The sequence below is a fragment of the Amblyomma americanum genome, chromosome 3 (assembly GCF_052857255.1).
Source record: "Amblyomma americanum isolate KBUSLIRL-KWMA chromosome 3, ASM5285725v1, whole genome shotgun sequence".
Taxonomy (NCBI): Eukaryota; Metazoa; Arthropoda; class Arachnida; order Ixodida; family Ixodidae; genus Amblyomma; species Amblyomma americanum.
Window position 1 is genome coordinate 139,537,136 of NC_135499.1, and position 22,566 is coordinate 139,559,701.

A 22,566-nucleotide genomic window follows, 5' to 3' on the forward strand; every position below is an offset into this window, starting at 1 on the left:
GGCCCGTGTGCTGTGCGATGTCAGTGCACGTAAAAGAACCCCAGGTGGTCGAAATTTCCGGAGCCCTTCACTACGGCGTCCCTCATAGCCTGAGTCGCTTTGGGACGTTAAACCCCATAAACCTAAACCATCATCTGCATTCAGGGCCTCGCTCGACAGAGCCGCGGAGATCTCAGGTGGCGATGATCCCATTTCGTTGCACTGAACCGTCAACCGTAGCCAGCAGGGTTCTTCACAGGGAGACGTGCACTCGTCCCTCGCTCCCAGGCCCTTAAGTAGTAAGATCTTGTCGATTAGTTCAGTGATGTGGCAAAAGCTCCCGCGTTCTCCATGCTCTTCAAAAGACTGGTATACCATGGTGGGCTTGAACCACGAGGGTTATGTGCACAGAGGAATCGTGTGAGCTCTACGAGTGTGTGTGAGGTGTGGACATATGGCACATGAGTTGGCCTAGCTGGTAAGCATTGCACGATGAGCTGAATGCGCCCGATTTCATCCGATCCTTGCACTCCGAACGAATTTCTCAGAAATTGAGGTAAACCTAATTTCTACCCGAAAATGCCCCCATCTACAGGACACACGCGGGCAGGGGAATAAGGGGCCCGTTATGATATGTAAATGAAAGAATATATTGGGGGCGTACGTTTTCATGCACAAAACTGAAGACACCGCACGAAAATTAGCGGATATATATTCTATGCTTATTCCATGCAGAAGAGTGTTTCTGTCCCTCTGTTGATCTGACAGCTCTTTTAACACTCGTTATCCATGACGTCGCTTAATTTTGTGTTGAGTTCGGAAAGCATTTTTAAAAGCAAAAGGTCAGAACATGGGTACTGACCAGACATTTATTCGGTATCATTGTATCAAGCGCTAACGACGTCCTGCTCCAGGGCTCTTGCGCGTTTAAAATGGCTCATCATGTTATAATAATAATAATAATTGGTTTTTGGTGGAAAGGAAATGGCGCAGTATCTGTCTCATATATTGTTGGACACCTGAACCGCGCCGTAAGGGAAGGGATAAAGGAGGGAGTGAAAGAAGAGAGGAACAAATAGGTCCGTTGTGGAGGGCTCCAGAATAATTTCGACCACCTGGGGATCTTTAACGTGCACTGACATCGCACAGCACACGGGCGCCTTAGCGTTTTTCCTCCGTAAAAACGCAGCCGCCGCGGTCGGGTTCGAACCCGGGAACTCCGGATCAGTAGTCCAGCGCCCTAACCACTGAGCCACCGCGGCGGGGTGCTGATCATGTTAAATTTCTGTTTTCCTCAGTGCAGAATGCGATATGGTAAGTAGTTTTACAACGCAACCTGTAATTTCGATGTTGTTTGTGAAATACTATTATCATTTCTGCATATTACTTTGGTACACCCCCTCACCCAATGCTCTTCGGGGCCTTTGAGGTACAAATAAATAAATACAAATCGGCCATTTTGTGTCGCGCTCGAGAACAGCGCTTATAGTAAATTTTCTTTTGCTGCAAAAAAGGACCCGAAAAAAGTCGAATTATGAAATTTTTTTCTGGAAGAACGCGATCTCTGCCCGAATTTGAACTAAAAAATATCACTCGATTTTTATCTCCCGAATACTGGATAAAAAAACAAAACAATGGCGCTCGCTTGGGCGACACGCCGGAAATGCGTGAGCGCTCGCATTTACGAACTATGCTCATTGACCACACACTGATTTTTTAAAAATTTATTTTACTTTTAGTTCTTGGCGTCTTCGTTCTCGTCATCTTATTCTGACGCCGCAACATCGGCCATTCTTTACATTCATAGATCCATGGGAATCGTCATACTATACTGTAGCTGGTGCAGCGGCTAAGCGACACGCCGCTGCCCTTTGATGGAAGGTGCAGCCATCGGTGAGGCTTGTGCGACTCGGGTTCCCCTTCCCGGGCAACCTCTCGCAACCAATTATTAATTTAATTGCCGCCTGCGACGGTGGGCAGGTTGCTTACAATCCAATGGGCAGAGCTTCACTCTGTTTACCGCGACATGTCCCCTCTAAAGCTCACGTATTAATTAAACCACGAATTAATTAAAATGGAGAAGTCCATTTGTCAGGGACGCAAACGAAGTCCCTATATGCGTACTGCAGAGCTCCATGCGCCCGAGATCCATTCTTGGACAAACATGCTGCACCTTGTTCGATTTATATTTTTTATTTATTTCAAATACAAGCCGCCGCGGTGGCTTAGTCCATGGTTACGGACCTCGGCTGCCGGCCCGAAAGACGCGGGTTCGATCCCGGCCGCAGCGGTCGAATTTCGATGGAGGCGAAATTCTAGAGGGCCGTGTACTGTGCGATGTCATTGCACGTTAAAGAACCCCAGGTGGTCGAAATTTCCGGAGCCCTTCACTACGGCGTCTCTCATAGCCTGAGTCGCTTTGGGACGTTTAACCCTCATAAACCAAACCATTTCAAATACCTTCGTGGCCCTGCGGGCATTATTGAGGGGAGTGGAGCAAGGCGTACAATAACACAGATGACAAGAAATGGAAATACATTCACTTGTTACAGCACTACATATGGATCACTGCGCTGAGTATTACAGATTTCAGCGAATGCGCATCTGCATGGAAAGCTAGAAGAAAAAAAGACGAGAAAAGAGAACAAAAACAAAAAAAGCAACAAGACAAGCTACACATCAGCAAACACAGAGTTCATGCGGGACTACGAACCGAAGGGCATACATGCCATGAACAAGAAATGCAGGCACTTAATTTTTTCATAAAATGCTCGAGATTTTCGGTGAGCGCCACGTCTTCTGGCAAGTGATTCCACTCGGATGATGTAGTCGGAATGAAAGAATTTAAGCGAGCGGTAGTGTGACAAGGTGGAACGCCCACTTCGCGTGGATGGTCAATGCGCGATAAAACACAGGTGGGTGGAATGAGTAAGCAAAGCGCATTATTATCGCTCGGGATGTATTGACAACGGTGGAAATGACCGTTTAGTTACGTGCAGAAGTGATCGCTCCCCGTAACTGCTCACCAATGAGCCCCAAAGGCCTGTTTGTGACGCTCATTGTATCTACCAAGCAAATTTGAATGCATCTGCGCTGCCTTCCACATCGCAGAATGTGGAGTGAAATTCATATACCGCTCCGTGCAGTTCAACTTGCGCTGCAACTGTTGAGCTAGCACCACAAAACGGGCGCCAGCCGAAAACGCGCACCACCCGATTGGTTTCAATTTAACCAAATTTCTTGTTCCTTCATTTTGTTATCATATTAACGTAATAAGAGCTCCTCGGGATCTAAACAAACGCTTAGCAAAAGGGAGGGTAGCAGGCTACACGGCTGCCGAAATGCCCCCCCCCCCCCCCCCCCCCCCTTTGACGGAAAAAACAGCGCGAAAAAACCATGATATGAGGGAACACACAATATACGACGGGCACTGTTCGAAGATTCTCTTGGAAAATTCCTTCGCCGCTTCGAAAATTCTGGCTACGGCACGCGCTTCTAAGCTGCATGAGAGGACAGCGGAGCCTCAGCGCCGAAATAAACGCTATAGCGCTCGGAAGTAATGGGCTGCTTAAATTCGCCCTAGAACCATAGTGTACTACTATGTTCTAGTACGCTGTACTAATGCGGAAATTTGATCGCTACACAAAGCAGAGGAGTGCAAAAAAAAAAAAGTTCTTCCCCCTTGGTAGAATTAGCCACATGTCTGCAAAGTTCACAGCACTCCGCGCATTTAGTGGCAGGAAGGAAGGAATAATAAAAATAATAATTAGTTTTGGGGGAAAGGAAATGGCGCAGTATCTGTCTCATATATCGTTGGACACCTGAACCGCGCCGTAAGGGAAGGGATAAGGGAGGGAGTGAAAGCCAGCAGCTCACACAGGCACGCGCGACGCGTTTTTAAAAGAACACGCGCTGAACTTTTGTTTCCGCCATTGAGCGCGTGCTGTTCACGGTGGTACGTATTGTGGGCCGGGATCTCGTGCTCTCCTAAATCCTGCAACTATTAGAACAGCAAGGCTTTCTTTTACAATGCAGAAGTATTCGCTCGCGTTTACCTCTGACGGCAAGGAATGCACCTAACTGCCTTTGCTGGACATCTGGACGTAATTTTTTTTTTCTGCACATCTCCATCTTGGCTGTGCGGGACCGTGGACGACCATTTATAAAGTCCATTTATAAACATCGGGTATTTCACTTAAGATGTTCTGCAGTTTTTAAAACATGGGCTTTTTGAGTTTGAAGAGCGCTTTTTCGGCATAGGATTGTCCAGGGGTGTAGCGCGTCAGAATACAGCTAAGACGTGCTCACTGGTAGGCTGATTAACTAATACTGAATAGTTAACTTTATAACTATTGCCATTAGTCTCCTTATTTAGTGAGAAGCGTGTAGCCCACCGCAATATAGACCTTCAGTGCTTTCGAAGGACTTTGACAGTATCCACATATCAGTCCTTAGAATTTCGAAAACGCAGGTGGCCCGACAACTATTTGCTGAAAGCTTCTTCGCAAGGCTCGTTTTCCAACGAAAAGGTAAGTTACCACACGACACTGTCGCATTCTTTTAAAAACGAAAAGTCCAGTTCCCCTTTCTGAGTAAACGCAGGAATGGCGCCATCAGGAATGTCGCTGGTTGTTCCGAGGGAGCTGTCGAACGAGTACAGTGGTACTACGTACAATAGGGGGTCGCGGTCAACTTCCTGTATACATTACCGACGCAGCCTGAAACACGAGGACAAGACGAGCACACGGACTGCAGCAGAGACCAGGCAGAAAATGAAAAAAAAAGGGCCTTTGTTCTCGTGCTGACAGAAGTCATCTCTCTCATTGTAAACTTTCTTAAAATTTTCGGCTGCACAAGTTTGACCCCTACTGAACCCGCACCGGAGCTCTAACTTCATCCATTAACCCGTCCCTAGACCGATCAACTCACTCACCAGGGAACGGCAACAAATGCCCCTCTGCTGCAAGCAGCGCGCTGCCGTGCGGAGTTTTCATTCCCACAAAGAACTTGAGTGTGTCGTCTGGATTCGAGACCTTTTTCTTGGAAAACAAGCCCTGACTTACTGATTTCCGAAAATGGTCGGAGGAGTTGCTTTGCCGGCAAGCTTTTCGAAAGCGCATGTATTTTGGCGCGATGTAGGCAAAATTTGTTGAGCCACAGGCGCCGAGGGTTACTGAAATTTCGAAATTCTAAAAAAAAAAAACTCATGGATATTAGTCAGTAAATAACGAGACTAATAGTAATAATTAAAACGTTGAGTATTCAATATTATTTAACTAGTCTAGCTGTATTCCGACGCGCTAGACTGCTGACAATGCTATGCCGAAAAAAGCGCTCTTCTAACTGAAAAAAAAACCTATTAAAAAAACAAAAAAAATTGCAGATGAGTTTCAGCTTTCGAGTTCCGCTGTTGCTGCGTTTTGGAACAGCGAGCGCACAAAGGCTCATGAGCAGAAGCATTGTTGTAGCGTTACTGCAGTTAGTGGCTTCATGGAATCCGAGCAAGCCTCAGCCTGACCTGATGGACGCAGTCTGCTGCGCTAACTTCGAACGAACGACTCGCATCAGCTGGGTGGTGGGGACGAAGAAGCGGAATGTGCCAGGCCACTGTTTCTTTTTGATCAAATAAAGATATGTTTAACAACAACTCGCTGATCGCGCGCGCGCGTACACGCTCGACCTTTGTTTTTTGCCTGCTTTCCTGTCTGGGCTGAGGACGTCCGTAGCACGCAGGCGCTCCTTACGGCGACAGTTTGTGGCTAGATCATGTTGACGAAACAGCACAGAGACGGGACTTCGGAAGTGGCCGATTCAACAGCGTCTTCTTGCCGCCGCGCTGCTTTTTTTTTTTTTAACATGATACTCCGTAGCCGTGCGCTGTCTAAGCCGAGCCAGCGAGATGCCTCGCTCGGGCTGTTGGGGCGCTGAAAAGCTTTAGCTCACGATGGGCGGTACCAGAAGCACCAGGCCGCTCGCACCGAGCTGCGCACGGCCGTAAACACTAAGGTGACGTCCGCGGACGCTACAAACGGGTTTTTCTTCTAGTCTTGAAATATGTCGTAAACGGAGCGACGCTGCTGGGACGGAAGCCAATTCCGGGCGTCAATGGCGGCGCTAACACAGCGCCGACAAAAATGGGAGCCCTTCTCTTCCGGACATAGAGGGGAGCGGAAGCTGAAAAAGGGAGCCCGCGGGAAAGGGCTCCCTCACGACCCCCGGCCGAGAGAGGAGTGCCAGCAGTCGTGCCGTGCGTCTGGCGCCGACGCTAGCAGCCTATCAGCAGCGGTGGGGAGCTGCGGTGAGACGGCGGACCAAAAAGCAGGGGCTCAAGTCTTGGGTGCCCCCCGCGAGCGCGCCTTTCAGCTTTCCTATCGAGGGGGGAAAGAGCTAGCGAAGCGTACGACGAGGGGCAGGAGAGCTTTTGCTCTTTCGCTTTTTCCTTGGCCATCCTCTCGCTAGCTGGGTCGTCGCGTTCACCGCGGCGGCGGCAGCGGCGTGTCCGCTCGCAGCAGACGGAGAGGGGAGCGTCGGCCCTTTTCCGAGAAAAACAGCGGCGCGCTACGCCGGCCTATCCGGCCTATCCGGCGGCGAAAGGACCCGCGAAGGCCGGCGGCGCCTGCTGCAGGCCTGACGCTGGGCCGTCTTCTGCACCCCCCCCCCCCCCCCTCGCCGCCGCTGCGGGGGCTGGCTTCTCTGCGCGTGACACTTTTTGCTTGCCGGTCGGTCGGAGGGGGGATCTTTGAACCAGCGGCGGCTGCGGCGCTCGGAGCGTCGTCGCCGCGCCGGACGGCAGCAGCAGCAGCGGGGGGACGCGGCATGCCCGCCCTCCCCCCGCCACCCGGCCGAGCGGTGCTCTTGTGGCTGTTTGCTTGGCTGCGCGCGCGCGGACCAAGTTAGCGGCGCGCCATCAAGTAAACAGGCAGCGGGCAGGCACCGTCGCCGCCGCCGCTGATGCTCGGCGCGGCTTCGGCGTAATTAGGAGCAGGCCCTTGGAAGGGCGGCTGGCCCGTTTTTGTCTGGAATGTTTCTGGGGAACTTGGGTAGCGCCGCCGAGCCCGACGTAAAACGTCGTTGGGAGGAATTTTTTTCCTTTTGTGATTTTTTCCTTTTATCTCCCCCTCTTCTCGGGGGTGCGGTCCGGTCGCGAGTAGTCGCGGGGGAAGGCCGTAAGGGGGACTCGAAGAGCAGAAGAGGGAGGGGGGGGGGGGGGGGAGGAGTTTGCTTCGACGCTGGTCGGCACCACCCCGGGGGTGTGTTGGTTAGGGAGGGGGGACGCACTTCGGCGGCGGGGGTCAGTCTGTCTGTGCGGGTGCGGCGGTAGCGAGAGCGCTGGCTTCGCTTTCCTTTGTCCAGTGCGTGGACGCTGGCCACGCTTAGCCGCTGGCGCTTAGCTGCCGCCGAGAGTCACCACTCGACGCGGCGCGCGGAGCAGACGGATTGCAGTCGGCGGACGCGATGGCTCCGGACTCGGTCGAGGCGTTCATATCCAGCGTCAAGAAATATCCGATACTGTACGACTGCAAGCGTCTTGGCTACAGGGATGTGGACAGAAAGCGGGAGGTTTGGAATATGGTCAAGCAAGAAACAGGAATGGACACCGGTAAGTGCCGACCCGTCCCGAGCTTGTTTGGACGTCGCGCAGCAGTCACGATGACGTTTTGACAGTATTCGAGCGTCATCAGCGCTGATGCGCGTATATTTTTTTTCTCTCCCCGTTCTTTTCTTTTTTTTTTAGTTTTTGGTTTACGTCGTCAGACACCGGTACAATTTGCCCCGCACGATACGTTTCTCGTCAAGCTGGACGGAACAAAGACGACATGCGTTTCACGTGACTGAGACGCAGCGCGCGCTGTTTAACTTGAGACTTTATTTTTTACATTTAAATTTTGGCAGGCACTGTTCACGTACTGCGAGACGTGCTTTGAATTTAAAATAAGGAACACGGTGGACGGACTTTGACACGTGCGCTGTGTTGCATGTTGCCGCATTCAAAAAGTAGTGCGTCCCGAAACATTGCAAATTATAAGCACCTCCTTGAGTGCGGCTTCGTTACAGAACAGCCCGGTAATTTCGCTTTGTTTTTATTTTAGTGCGGCGTGAATTGTGAACGGTTCACTCGATGCCTGCTGTTAGCGTATTAACGGCCTCCTCACTCTGCAGTTGACGACTGCCAGCGGCTGTGGAAATCCCTCCGTGACCGGTACATTCGAGAGCTAAGGTCTTTGGAGCACCCCAGCCAACTGCCCTGGGAGGCTCGCAAAAGCAAGTGGACGTACTTCCATTCTCTGGACTTCTACAAGGACTGCGGCAGAGCTGCCAGGTGAGCCACGATCCAACATTTTTTTTTCTTTTGCGTACTCTATACTTTGCGCAATGCTTACCCACCCCAATATAATTGTAGCGGATCAACTTTTTGTGCAGTCGTCAGTCGGGCGTACGAGATATTATGCGCGCCTGTGCAGTAAAATAACTAGAACATTATTACAATATGCATTGCTTTGCAATCGACACTACGTGTATCTGTTTTTGCGCCCGGGCCTTTGAAGCACAGGTTAGGCAAATGCAGAATTCTGGCCGCAATATAAAGTCGACAGATGGAAGTACACAAGACCAAGCAGCACCAATCTATTGAAAATATAAATTGGATGCAAAAACAATGTGGCTTCATTTCTAGAGGTGTTATGACAAATGAAAGTTGTTCTCTACATTTTCCTAGAGCCTTCAACACTTGCGTACGTGCGCTGCGAGCAGGCTTGTCTAAAGTGGTTAGCTTCTTGAGCTCCACAAGAGCCAAGATTTGTGGTTGTGCTTGATTGAGAGCATCTGCGCAGACATATGAGCAACAAAGTACAAGCACCGTGCCTATAAGAGAACAGCCACACGAAGGTTTCACTTTGTTATGCAGCACACTGCTACAGTGCTCTTGACAAGCATGTTCAGATCTGTACATCTTGGAACATAAATACAGGCACATGCCTCAATCTTCTTGGAAGCTGCTGCTGTGTTTCCATTTTCTTTTAATGACCTTGTACACCTGCTTATCCTTGTTTGCACAGTCGCTCAAGTAATAGAATTATGTTCTTGTCAACTTTTCTCACTTGTGTGGCACTCTTGTTTCCAGAGCCAAACAGCCACTAGGCATTGCAGACACTGGCACATTAGACCATTACTCAAATGGAAGCGAGCCGGCTACTATGGACGACAGCTACACCAGTGAAGGCATAGGCCCACCACCAGCCCACTCTCACTGCGCCAAACTGGCGCTGGGTTCCCCACAGACTGCTCCCGAGGACTATGCCCCGCTCAGACTCCACCAGAGCCCTGAACCACCGGAGAAAAAGCCCATGCTTAATAACGAGTCAATGGACTCGTTTGAGTCAGAAGTGCTCAACATCTTGAATCGCCCACTGGATGAAGATGAATACTTTGCGCTTTCCATCGTGCCTTCTTTGCGGCGCCTTCCTCCGAAGAAGAAAGCGCTCGCTAAAGTCAAGATACTCCAAGACTTGGCACTGATCGAGTTTGGCGAATGAAGACACCTCTCATGCGCCGCTGTTCTTTGTTGTCTGCCAGTGCCATATTTACCAAAGGAAGCTTGGGACCAGTGCCACCATGAAGAACGAACATTTCGTGCCTTTTCGACCAGACACAGCTCAAAAGATTGAAGATGGCCTTGCAGCAGGCATCAAAAGAGACAGCTCAAGGACTAGAGAAACTCAGCATGGCAACTAGTTGTTCAACAACTATCATGAAGTTGCGTAAAGTCACAGTTTTAGTTCAGGTTGCCTGTTTTGGTGTACTAAGTTGTGAAGGAACCTCTTTGAAAGTCTTGAAGCACACAGGCTGCTGGCTGGCTACGACATTCAGGGATTTCAGTCTATTACAGTCACAGCCCAGCCCGCCAGTAATAGCCAAGTCATGCCGTGTGCAAGGTGCACAAGCCTGGTTGCTGTGTCCCAAAGACAGTGATATTTTTTTACACACGTGCCAAGGACACTGCACAAGTGCCAGCCTAGAAATACAGGAGCAACACATCCATGTTGTTGCTGTTCATGTGCCAATCTCGTGATGTGTTTGTCACACCAAGACAAGCTCTTCATGCTGCCATCACAGCCAGATCTCTGGAACACTACTAGAAGTTGCAAGTGCCTTTCAGTGCAGTGCAAGTTCCATCCTCATGCTTTTTTTACAAAGTGTTTGCTGTAATAAATTGCCATTTTTGATCATTTTTAAGGAGTCTTTTATTATCTTCATATTTCTCTTTTTGGTATTTTCCAGAAGACAAGTGCACGCTTTTCACCCCTACGTTGTCTGAGCATTGCATCTGACATGTATCTACAAAAGGTGTAAAGCCAGGGAAGCATCCTCACAACCTCGTTTCACTTGATGTTAAATACACGATTAAAAGCAACTTAACAATAATAGAAGTAATGTGATACAACACACATTACTGCAGTCGTAACGAAAAATAGGATTTTGCAGCAGTACCTAACTCCATACTTAATGTGGACTAGCAGCGACTACTGATGGAATATGAAGGCCAGGTCTCTGCCATTTAAAAAATACAAGACTGCAAACAACTATCTACTGTGTTGGCCACTAACATAACGTTCCAATTCTAGGCTGCCACAAATTTGTTTCTTGCTTTCCATGGTATCCAAACTTGCTCCTCGCAGCACATACTTTGCATTTCCACACTGCATGCACAAGTCCTTCAACAGTCACAGTGGTGTGTTGTCCATTTGAGTATTGATGAATCCCATCACAGTTTTGGCTCAGGTTTGTGTAGTGAGACGTAGATCACAGTGCCAAGAGCAACAATAGCTGGGATGCCAAGGCCAACAGACGTAACTGACAGCACTGTTGCAGAAACGTGCTCCTGGGGCAGCTCTCCAAAGCCAGCTGACATCGCCCTGCATGCAGTAAAACAACAAATGTGAAGTGAATGTTCCACATTCGCAGGTTTACTGGAGTTTATTGAACTAAAAGCACAACTCCTGTTAAGTGAGTCAAACTGCATAAGGTCTGGCACACCTATTCCTTTAACAACACTGTACTGTGCCAAAGTACCCTGTACTGTAGCCGAGGTGTGCACACTTAGGCACAATGAAAAAATTATGTCCATTAGTAAAATGACGAAACCGCAAAAAACTAGATGTGCCAAAAAAACATGGTCAGTGATCAGCTGGCAAAGCAGGCAGCAGTGTAGAACCTAAAGTTTTAGAAAGTATTAAATTCAAAGAACGTATTCTTATTAATGTCATGCCTGCAGTGCATCTCTGGTCGCTGGACAGTAATGCTCTGATGGAGCTACATGTGTACTGACGAAAATCTGGTGTCATTTGTTAAAGGGACAGAAAAATGAATTTAAGCACCTAATTTTTTTTTTTTGGCGCAACGAAAGCATGCTGTCTAAGCTGCTCAATTCCACAACGGCTTTTTCAGAAGCATTGTAGACAATTTTTACCGAGAATTATTCGGTTAGTGCGTGCACCCGTTTTTTTGTAGGCCTATGCTGGAAACCATTATCGGTGAAAGTGATGGCAATTATACACTGGCAGATGTGATGTACCAAAGAATAATATAAATCTCGGCCCCAAGAAAGTAATTAGACATTTTTAATATAGAGTACCATCCATTTCAGTTTCCACACCCAGACCGCTATTATGGCACAGTCACGTGCACCTTGTCAATGAAAGTTCTAGTGGACTATGGTTAATGCTTCAGCTAAGACATACAAAACAGTGGCGCCATCTAGTGACAAAAGCAAAAAAGCAGGGCTGTCGGCTCCTTTGTTGTGGCGTCTTGAATGGCCTCGACGCTCCCTATCCAGCGACATTTCAGGGCTGTCTTCACATGAGGAAACAGGAAAAAATCGCATGGGGAGAAGTCAGGTGAGTATGGCGGATGGGGAAGTACAGTAATGCTGTGCTTGGCGAGAAATTTTGTCACGCTGAGAGCAGTGTGTGGCCTTGCGTTATCGTGGAGAAGGCTCCATTGTCCAGATGCCCATAAGTCAGGGCGACGGCGCCGCAGTGCATCACACATGTGTTGGAGCATGCGGATATAAAACTCCTGATTTACCGTCTGCCCTTGTGGGACAAACTCGTGGTGTATGACACCTCTGGAATCAAAAAAAACTATCAACATCGTCTTTGTTTTGGTCTTCTTCTGCTGCACCTTTGTCGACGCCGGAGTGCTTGTGGACCGCCATTCGGTGCTCTGCCTCTTTGTTTGAGGATCGTATTTAAAACATCATTGCTGTCGACGAATACAGCATACTTCTCTGCCACGGGGAGCAAATCAGCGCTCACTGATGCCTGCGTGTCCTTATGGTCCTGTGTGAGGGAGTGCGGCACAAGTCTGGCATTCAGCTTTCGTTTCCCCAAGTTGTCACACAAAATTTAGTGGCATGTTGCCTTACTAATGTCGAGATCATCTGATAGCATGCGGACTGCAATGGTGCGGTCTTGCTGCACGATTTCCCTGATCCGAGCCATGTAGTTTTCATTCTGTGAAGTTGAAGGGCGCCCCTGCCTTGTGTCGTCTTCCACCGATGTTCTCCCCGAAACGAACCTCTTGTGCCACTCGAAAACTCACACCCACGATAATGTATCGTTGCCGCAAGCATCACGAAGGAGCTCATACGTCTGTGTGGCTGTCTTGCCAAGCTTCACACAGAATTTTGTTTACATGTTGTTCGAGGTGGGCATCCATCTATCCACATTGACTCACATTAGAATGCACAGACAACTAGTGACAACATATTTTTCTACATCTAGTGCCATCTAGCGGCTGCCACAGCAATTAGCATAAATAGCTCAGGTTAGCCCGAAAGGATGGCGCAACACATACACACCAACATTTGTTTTGGGGAACCATTCCTAGAGAAGAAAATAAATCAGTCTCGAAACTTTACGGACGAAGGTTGTACATGCCATACGGCTGTGGTATTCTGCAGTTTTCTTATGTGCCTAATTGCACTGTGTGATGCATAGCTGCTTTTACGCCCGTTTCACATGCAAGCGAAAACACTAGCGAATCCTGCTGCCACGGCGCAAAAGCCTGTTTTGAGTCGCCACGGCGATGAGCACTGAGGTTCCAACAAGTTGGAAATTTTCGCTGCGATGCTCCGCTCAATCGCTCAGTTGCTTGCATGTGAACCAGCCTTCAGAGTAAGCCACGGATAACAAAATTCGGCACAGACTGTCTTGAAATTACTACAAACTCGCCCTCAAACTCATAAGCAGACCAAGAAGGTAGTTAAAAATTATGCTATTTAGGGCTGCGACCCTCCCACCTAGCCAGAGTATACATTGGCATTAAAAGACGTTTCCAGATTCCAGGTTTGGATAGTGTGACTATGACAACCAGCAGGACTGCCCACGACTTACCAAGTGGCAAAGCCATTTTCCTGGTACCATCCGTCGCCTTCAGAGCCAAAAGCCACAGAGATAGCTGACGAGGCCACTTTTGGGGCTCTGTGTGCAAGCCACGCCGTTGCCACATTGAAGGTCCACCAACTAGCAGCAGGAGTGGAGTTGTAGATAGCAGCATCCACTGACAATGTCACTGTTCTCCCAGGGTCACGATAGCAGACTGGCTTCCAGTGGAGGTAGAATGTTGACATGGAATTCTCTTGTGCATTGAACACGGCCACATTCTGAAATGCACAGGCAGTGATGATGCAACAGGAGTGAAAAGTGATGCAAAGGTCCCTTCATTTGGTGGACCAAAGCACATGATGTGACCACTTTTCTGCTCCAGCTAAGAGGTTTCAGAAGACAGCAGACATGTGCACACACACAACCACGGCAATTCTTTCAAAGATGTTCCTAACCACATTCATTGTTTAGGGCATTCGTCACGACGTGTGACCTGCAGCTCACCTCTGCAATGGATTCGGTCAAAAACACTAGCAAGCAATGGTAGAAGATGAAGCGTTTAGCACAATGTAATCGAAATATATGTTAGCAATGACTTAGCTGGGACTAACTGGTATGACATCTAGCGACTAGTTTTGCTCTGCCATTATAAGTTTCATAAGATGAAAACAACGGACATGCGCACACATGCAAAGTGCATCCAGGGCTAGTATTCCTCTGAAAATATTCCGAAGAATTTCATGGTCAGATGCAGGAACAGTAAGCACAGGCGTAATCAGGAACAGTGGCACCCAGCGTGACGGCCCAGCGTGTCACCCTTCCACCACCTCTCCTGGCCTTATGCTATGAACCTCGGCGCCCCCCTTTCCCTGCACCAATCATACACCACTGCTCCATGATGCACCTGGTGCGGCCCGTGCTCCCTGTTCATGACACCTGTAGCAGTGAAAGAGTGGTCATCAAACGCTTTGCTAGACAACCCTTGTTAGAGCTTTGCAAATAAATATTCCTCACACGGTGGGCCTGTCATCTCAATCATCACACATTCAAGATGCAGGTTATGCATCCTGTAGTATGCCATGGACAAGCATAATGTAAACACAAAAATGGTTGGGAAGATGACTGGAAGAATGACCTTTGCATGTGTGCGCGTCTCCAGTCCCATGAAGAGTTTTCATAGCTGCGCCAGAGTAGTCGAAGGACCCGTACCAACCAGCTCAAGCTCGAGCTTTGCTGTACTAGTTTTATCATTAATGTGCTCTCCATAACCAAATGGTCTTTACAGCAAAAAATGCTTTTTAATGAAAACAATCCAGATACAACACAAAGAGAAAAAAGAAGCAAAGAATATGTCAGCACATCTGGAAATGGCAAGGGTACTGTGTTTATATACTAGTGCGACCCAGCAGCTCTGCAAATTCATTCTCCCCCAACCTCTCATACAGACAGCAATCTGGTGTGCAAGTTATCATTATGTGGCTGTCATTATAGAACAGAGGTAAAAAAAAAGGGCCGTGGCTAACAGCTCCAGAGTACAGCATTAACAAGAAATTGCAGGACGGCAGTCCTGGCTCAAAAAGAAGCACAATCAATGAAACGAGCAAAATAACAATCTACTAATTACTTATGGTTAAAAAAAAAACACTAAACATATTTCATTTTAAAGGCACTCTGAAAAGAGCTCTCAAAGTTTCAGTATGCCTGGGATGTTAAATGATGCCACTTGAATGATATCCTCTAGCAAGAATTTTTTGAATGAGCTTGCTAAAAGCCAGAATTATCTGTAGTCAAAATTTGAATTTCAGCATTAACATGCCTTTCTCTCTCCTCTCCTCAGTTTTTGCTTGCTGAAAGTTTGGTGCCCCTGCGCCGGCCCCACCCACTTGGCCCCACTGCCGGCTGCCGACATGTGGAGCTTCCTGACCTGCCAGAGCGATGTGGCTGTCTGGCTATGGCCATGGCAGCTGCATGACATCTGAAAGAATCCAACTAACAGCCATCTCTTAGCCCACGTTTGTAGGAGCATGAAATGAAGGAGGGCACGAGCATGAAGAAGTTGCCAGAAAGGGCTCGCCAACTTTTGCGTGCAATTGTGGGCTCTCTGCTGCATGCAGAAATCTATTATTTGGCTCAGGTGTTCAGACAACACAACACTGTGATTCAGAAAGTTTATTACTCTCCTAAGAAGGTGTTTCAGGGCACCTTTAATGAATGCGCATTGGATGGTGATTTTACTCACTGTAAAAACACCCGGTGTGTACTCATCGTCGAAAGTTGTCTCGTTGCTAATGCGGTAGCTTCCATTGCGAGAAGAGTCATCAAGTACGGTCAGCTCAAATGCGAACTGCGATGTCTTGCCAAGTTGAGGCGAGAGGCTAAGGAGGGACAGTTGTATTTGGCTGCTGCTGCTGGTGTAGAAGAGGTGCGGAAGCTGGGTGTCATGGCCATCACTGTCTTGGATTTTAAGCTGAAGAGAGGCAAGAGCATGTTCATGAAATTATGAAAGGATGTGCATTACAGCTGCTTGCGTGAACAGTCTGCTGCTCCATTGTAATACACAGATGCAAACGATCATTTATAGGACCCAGTTTACTGATTTTGTTGTATGTATATGAGCTGCAGTCCTGAAAGTACACAGTACTTGTTATGCTATGGACAGCAAGCTAACAATGACTCTCCATGAATGCGGTACTAAAGTATAAAATAACTGCTCAAGTCAGCAGGAATATTGAATTATGAAGAGGCTCTCAGCCAAAAGTAGTTGCGAGTGCATGTAGTAACATTATTCTTAGACCTGTCCCCTGAGAGCAAGCCAAGGGGGCAAAAATACTGGAAAGGCCTGTTCCCTTTCTTTTTCTACCGCTGATAAAACAACAATTAAAAACGCAAATACAAGGTAAATAAATGTGCAGATTTAAAAGTTCACAGTCAGAGTACATGAGGCATTGGTAACAACTACTTTATTTTTTTTTCCAATACTGTGCACTATGCACAGGAGATATTCTAAGAATTTAGGAACAACAGAGTAAACATTGCACCATGTTAGAAGTGCATGGCAGCAAAAAACACATGGCCATTTGTCTTGTCCGCTTGGTCTACTCAAAGAGGACCACATCTGTTATGAGAGTAGCTAAATGTTCTTTCCAAGGAACATGAGCACTAGCTGCTATATATTGAGTACCATGTGACTGAAAAATGTAGGGTATAGAATTACATAGCATTTGGTAGAGTAACACCTACACATTTAGCTTAACGCCACCAGTACTGCTTTTTTGCAGTGCGGGATCATGTACTGCCCAAGCTCACAGACCTTTGATGCAGTGAAAGTTAAAATTAAAAGGATAACAGAAACAATGCAGAAGCTGCCTTATTTTGTACATTTAAGGAAAACATGTTCTCTCGTGAATGGATAGCCAGGCAGAGATGTATGTGGCTGATATAACTCCTCATAAATTAGTATAACTGCTCATCTTGCAAAAGCATCCTATGTGGTTGCACCGCACCAAGCCAGAAATCCCAAAACAAAGTCAAGACCAAGGCTTTTAACAGTAAAATGATAAACTTACTGTAAACTCAATGGTGCCGTTGCGTGAGAAAAATCCCTCATCATCGGTAGAGTTCGTTCCATTAGCAACAAACGTCGCAGTAACCATGCTGCTGCCATTGCCAACGCAGCCCTCAATGCTCCTCCACAGGAGATGCCTCTCGTCAATGTTGTGAGTGCCATTTTTCATTGTGGCATTCATCTTAGCCTTGTTGTCCGGGTCATTGTACTCCCAGAGCTGAGGAAAGGCAAAACAAAAGGATTCAGAAAGACAAAACTAAATTTTACTCGAATTTTTGTCCTTCAATGTTTCAGTTTTTCTACAATCAAATTAAGCACTTGCCTCTTAAAATTCTGCACCTAAATCCATTAGCTTTGATGTTACTTCTCTCTGAAAAAATTTCAGCACCTTATCTAACTGCTATTATCCACACTACGAGAAGCTACACAAGCCAGAACACAAAATGTTTTACAATACATTTTTAGAAGATAAGATGGGCGTGCACCCAATCTGCGATTCTTGCCTAAAAATGGTGAGGCTGGCAAATGCATGAGGCTTCAGACCAAACTTGAAAGCTGGATGATGTGAGATGACACATCATTACTATAGATGCGTACAAAGAAAGGACCGAGGCCCCTGCTTCAGTACTATCCACGCTTGTGACCAGGTCCTATTAGCGAAGTACAAGGTTTTAGGCTGCTAACACAATATAAATTAACCTATGTGCTGTTTAAAAAATACATAAAGATCAGATGATGGCAAGCTTTTTGAACAGGAAGAACCAGAATAAACAGAAATTGCTGAAAGGCAGTGCATCCAGCGATGAAATTCCAAAAACAAAAGCTCTGCATTATTAGTCTTCAGCAAGCATTCAACAAGCTTTGAGCTTTGCACTGCAAACGGCCTTAATTTCTATAGAATAAAACAAAAAACTGTCGTGATGAAAAGCATGCCTTACAAATGGATTGCAAAAGCCTTTTCCCAATTAATAACTGCTGAAAAGATAGTAGAGAACACCTTTAACTTCGCAGCCCCAGTTTCATGTTAGTTCATGTCAGTTCCGGTTCGGTTTCGGTTTAAGGGGGTTTAACGTCCCAAAGCGACTCAGGCTATGAGGGACGCCATAGTGAAGGGCTCCGGAAATTTCGACCACCTGGGGGGTCTTTAACATGCACTGACATCGCACAGCACACAGGCCTCTATAATTTCGCCTCCATCGAAATTCGACCGCCGCGGCCGGGATCGAACCCGCGTCTTTCGGGCCGGCAGCCGAGCGCCATAACCACTCAGCCACTGCGGCGGCACATGTCAGCTCCATGTTAGATAGAAAGAGGCATCATAGTAGAGGTATCCAGGTTGATTTCAACCATAGGTGGCTGAAATTAATCCGGAGCCCTCATTATGGTGCATCTCTCTTCCATCCTTCACTCCCTTCATCCCTTTCCTCACCACACAGTTGTGGCACCTTTCCTGTCCTCATAACTAATTTTAATTTTTACCCGACTAGGTAAGTTTTTATTTTGTTTCACTAAGTACAATCATTTCTTCATTTTTTTTCCTCTCCCTGTTGCTTTATTATACTGCAAATTCTTGTGTTGAGTCTTTTTAATGAATATTTTTAAACATTTTTTTTTGCCATTCATGTATACATTCTTATTTCTTCATCACAAGATCCCGACTGTTGATGTGGTTCTCACCTTTGAGATGACAACAGCTGATGACGACAGCACAGGCCCACTAAACTTGAATATGGGTTCACGCAGGTTGTGCTTACGCAGTGCATCCCATGAGATGCTGGTAAGCTGGCTGTCCAGAGGGGTTTGGATACTCAATGCAGCAGGTGCTCCTAGCACTGACCAAAAATAATGCAGTGTGTCATTTGAGCCTTCAGCTGTCACATAGCATAGGCCGCATTCCTGCTTGTCACCACAGAATGGGTTGAGATGTGCTGTGAGCTGGAAACAAATCAAGGTGTGCAGTTGTGTCAGCCAATGAGGAAGCACATGGTTCATAAGCGTAGCCTCGAAACTTGAAACTGCTGCACTACATTTTTTTTACACGTACATACCAAAGACAAGCAAGGAGAAACAAATCATGAGCTACAGCATGTACTGTGTCATTTTCTGTCAATGCTCACGTAAATATTCTGAAAAAGTAAGCTATGCATGTCCTTTCTTTTCCCTTGTTCCACAAAGGAAAAACAACCTGTCTAAAAGGAGGAAAAGGGAGTGGCGTAGTATGACAGCAAGATTCTGTGCAGCATGGGACCACCACTTAATTGGCTGACCTGCAACCTGCCAATCCAGTTTTCCACACACAGCCATGGCTCCCAGTTCAGTTTAGCATTCAATACATTTGCTGGCCTTCTGATTTGTCTGGGTGGAGGGCTTAAAAACGACACTGTGAAGATGCCTTTGAAATAAAGAGAGCTCTAACGTCACAAGTATCGCTGCCGAGCTTGTAGATTTATGCCAAGCTGACTACACGCTGTGTTCCAAAGAAAAATTTTTGGCACAGTTGCCAACACTGCAGGTGTTAAACAAATTACAGCTGACAGCATTTTTTTTTATCATCTGAACACTCCCTCCTGGGGAAAGTTATTGGTGGGTAGACGGCTCACGATTCTTAAAAGTTTTTCTAAAGAGACGACAGAGTGGACAACAGGAACAACAGAGAATAAGCCCTATCTTCTTGTTTTCTTTTCTCTTTCTTCTGTTGTAAGCGCCCGGGCATAAAAATTTTTGAACATTCTCTGGGATCAGTATAAGAACCACAGCTACCCTTCTTCCAAACACCCACTTTCAAGACAGCTAAACTCGGTGCTCTGTGCACCAGCTAGCACCGCTGCTGCTGTCTTGGTGAGCAGAGCAAACACAATGTTGTTCTGCAACTGCCAACTGCTGGTACAGCCTTCCCCGACTCAGAAAATGCCCTGGGCAGTGGGAACTGCACATGCAGAACTTTTTGCTTTATCGTGTCCTCGTTTCCTGTGCATCTTCATCGGCAGCTTGCGGTGACTTGATGCTATTTTTCCTGAAATCCCAACCAGGTCAGCATTTCTGGACAGTTCACAAGGACAGGGGCGCAGAGTCTGCCAAATCTTTAGAATTCTAAGTCCTCAAAACCCACAGATAAAGTAAAAACATATCAATAGCAAACTACAGAAAAAGTACTTAGCAGGCACATGTTTCATGTTTTAAATTCCTATGTTAAAGCTTGCTGTGCAGGTTCAGAGGGTCATTGAAATAAACACGTCGTAGCAGCAGTGCCTACATCTCCAAGTTCTATTACAGCTGTCTGAATTTCTCATTCCATCTCCAATTTTTTTTGCTCATGTGTAACATTTTAAAGCTGTCGCCAAGTGCTATAGCTCACACTGGCATTAACCTGAGCTGAGCCATTCATTACATGTCAGCTGTCTTCAGCGAAATGAAAGGTTTCGGCTAGTGATTGTCAAGGAACCAAGTGAAAAAGTGGACTAAAAAGGGAAAGGAGGCATTTGTATTCGAGTAACAAATTGAATATCCTTCTATTCCAAATGATTAGTTGAATGAATGAATCAAGTACTGCATGTTCAATATTATTCAAAACAAATAGAACGTGTTTTCGAATGTTTTCAAATAACTAGCACAAGTTAGAATAAGGCAAGCCATAATAGAGTGTCTGTGATGAATATTTCGGAAACAAGGCCCGCTGTGATGTAGCAAAGGATGCTGCAATTATCGGTCTGCGCGTGATGAATGGTTCAGTGCCACGATGCAGTCAATTAGCATGAGGGCATTCATAATGCTTATGAGTTGCCTCCAAGATTGGGCGACGTGGCACAGCTCGAGCAGGCTTAGCAGACCATGCCCTATGCCCAAACTTGGAGAGGCCATGGCTCACACATAGGTCTCGACCCTCTCATCTGTTGAGATATGGCATTAGTTAACTCACTGTTGCCATCCATAGGAAAAGGTAGTAATGACTGTCACAGTTAGCATACTGACTTCGTGTTGCGCACCCGAGGAGTTCAACATTGCAGCTTCCAATCCTTAAGTTGTAGCACTGTACAACAGCAACACCACCAGAACCTTGCTGTTTCTCAGGAAACGGTTTTACAGATATACTCACTACTTGTGCAAATATTCACCAAAAAATATTGATTCTTATTCAATTCGGTTCTGTCACTGTTCAAATGCATTCAATTCGCTATCTAATTATACTATTCGTATTTGAGGTCTGTTTTGAAAAAGTACTATTTGCACATCCCTCCTTATTTTATATGTCCGTCCGTCGTGCTCTTCTTGTATTGCAATGCAATAAAAGGAGAAATACGTTCAATAAGGATTCTGGTGTGGGCTAGTTGGTTCGTACTTTCTATGAAACAGATTAACACAGCGCAATGGAACCAGGACAAGATAGAATAAACACGTAACACAGGACAGCGCCTGTCCTGTGTTAATTTGTTTTGCAATAAAAGGAGACTCCCTTCCTCCCATTCTGTCCCATTGCAGCTACATGTGCGCTCTGTTAGCTATACAGACAGCAACATTACGAAAGGAACGATTTTATAAGATGGCACATCTGCAATGGGCTAGTGTGTCAGCCCTTCATGTCAATCCTTCATTGGCTCAGTGACTTGCTTGCATGGCTGCTGAGCACGTGGTTCCGAGTTCGAATCCTGAACGCGGTGGCTGCGTTTCGACGGAGGCAAACCGCTCATGTGATGTGCGAAGTGACTGCCCCATTGCAGCGACTCTTTCTGTCCCCTGCCTATCAAACACCTCACGGCGCGATTCGGGAGTTCATTGCAGTTACTGAACCTTTACTGTTCTCGCTTTACTGCCAGCGAGAGACCAAACGAGATACAAAAACTTCCATATATATAACTCCAGCTCAAATTGCAGTATACATTTCTTTAGTAGAAACGCGCGTCTGCCATTCTGCGCATTTTACAAGCGAATGTCTTTCTACATATTGTGGGTATTTCGGTGACGGCGCATTTTGAATCAGCACTGGAGATGCATTTTCAGCAGAGGAAGAACAAGCATCTGGATCTCAAATGCTACCCCCCAAACAAAAGGACCACACAAATAAAAATAAGTGGAGGCCCGAAAAACAAGAAATCCTCCTTAATGAAATCGTACCCAGCTGTCCGCAACGCGTCACTGCGTGCATAAATGCTCGGCCAGGAATCTTAACCAAAAAGTCCCACATCAACCGCAATCTGTGCTCCCAAAATACTACCTGCCAGAAGACGAATTCGTCACTAGTAGACAAGTACCAGCGCGCATAAAAATTTGACTCGTGCGGGTGACTTACCTTTCTTTTATCTGCGGCGTAAGCGGCCGTAAGCACGGCAATGAAAACTAACTTTTCGAACATGACTTGTATGTACTACTACAACTACTTCATAAAACACTGTACGCCCAGTCACGCGCCTATCATCTCACGTTCACTTGGGAGCGAAAGCGGCGAAAGTTTCGTCTACTCGAAACTCGACCAAGCTGGCCAAGCTGATAACGCCGATTTGACTTGCTTCGCACCCGCGAGTCACGAGGATGTGTGTGTGTGTGTGCGTACATCCAGTACCAGGGTTCATGGTTCATATGTATCATGCATCACTCAAGCCTGTGATAGATTAATGTCAATTAACTGAGCTTTCTTTACGTGAA

The 22,566-nt window shown here is 46.8% G+C and overlaps 2 protein-coding genes and 1 non-coding gene across 3 annotated transcripts; 1 reads left to right on the forward strand and 2 right to left on the reverse strand.

Annotated features, from left to right (window-relative positions):
- Positions 1-1,169: 1,169 nt before the first annotated feature.
- TRNAS-ACU (transfer RNA serine (anticodon ACU)) lies at positions 1,170-1,241 on the reverse strand. Its single transcript has one exon. It is a non-coding gene; the product is annotated as a tRNA-Ser (tRNA).
- A 5,976-nt stretch (positions 1,242-7,217) lies between these two features.
- On the forward strand, positions 7,218-10,212 carry LOC144125000 (transcription factor Adf-1-like). The gene is made up of 3 exons (XM_077658019.1): positions 7,218-7,579; positions 8,140-8,299; positions 9,101-10,212. The coding sequence occupies exons 1-3, from the start codon at positions 7,435-7,437 to the stop codon at positions 9,510-9,512; spliced, it is 717 nt and encodes a 238-aa protein (XP_077514145.1). The 5' UTR covers positions 7,218-7,434; the 3' UTR covers positions 9,513-10,212.
- LOC144124998 (glycosylated lysosomal membrane protein B-like) lies at positions 10,196-22,466 on the reverse strand. The gene is made up of 6 exons (XM_077658013.1): positions 22,214-22,466; positions 18,607-18,864; positions 16,931-17,146; positions 15,604-15,831; positions 13,374-13,642; positions 10,196-10,892 (listed from the first exon to the last, which is right to left on the reverse strand). The coding sequence occupies exons 1-6, from the start codon at positions 22,274-22,276 to the stop codon at positions 10,742-10,744; spliced, it is 1,185 nt and encodes a 394-aa protein (XP_077514139.1). The 5' UTR covers positions 22,277-22,466; the 3' UTR covers positions 10,196-10,741.
- Between the last annotated feature and the right edge of the window lie 100 nt (positions 22,467-22,566).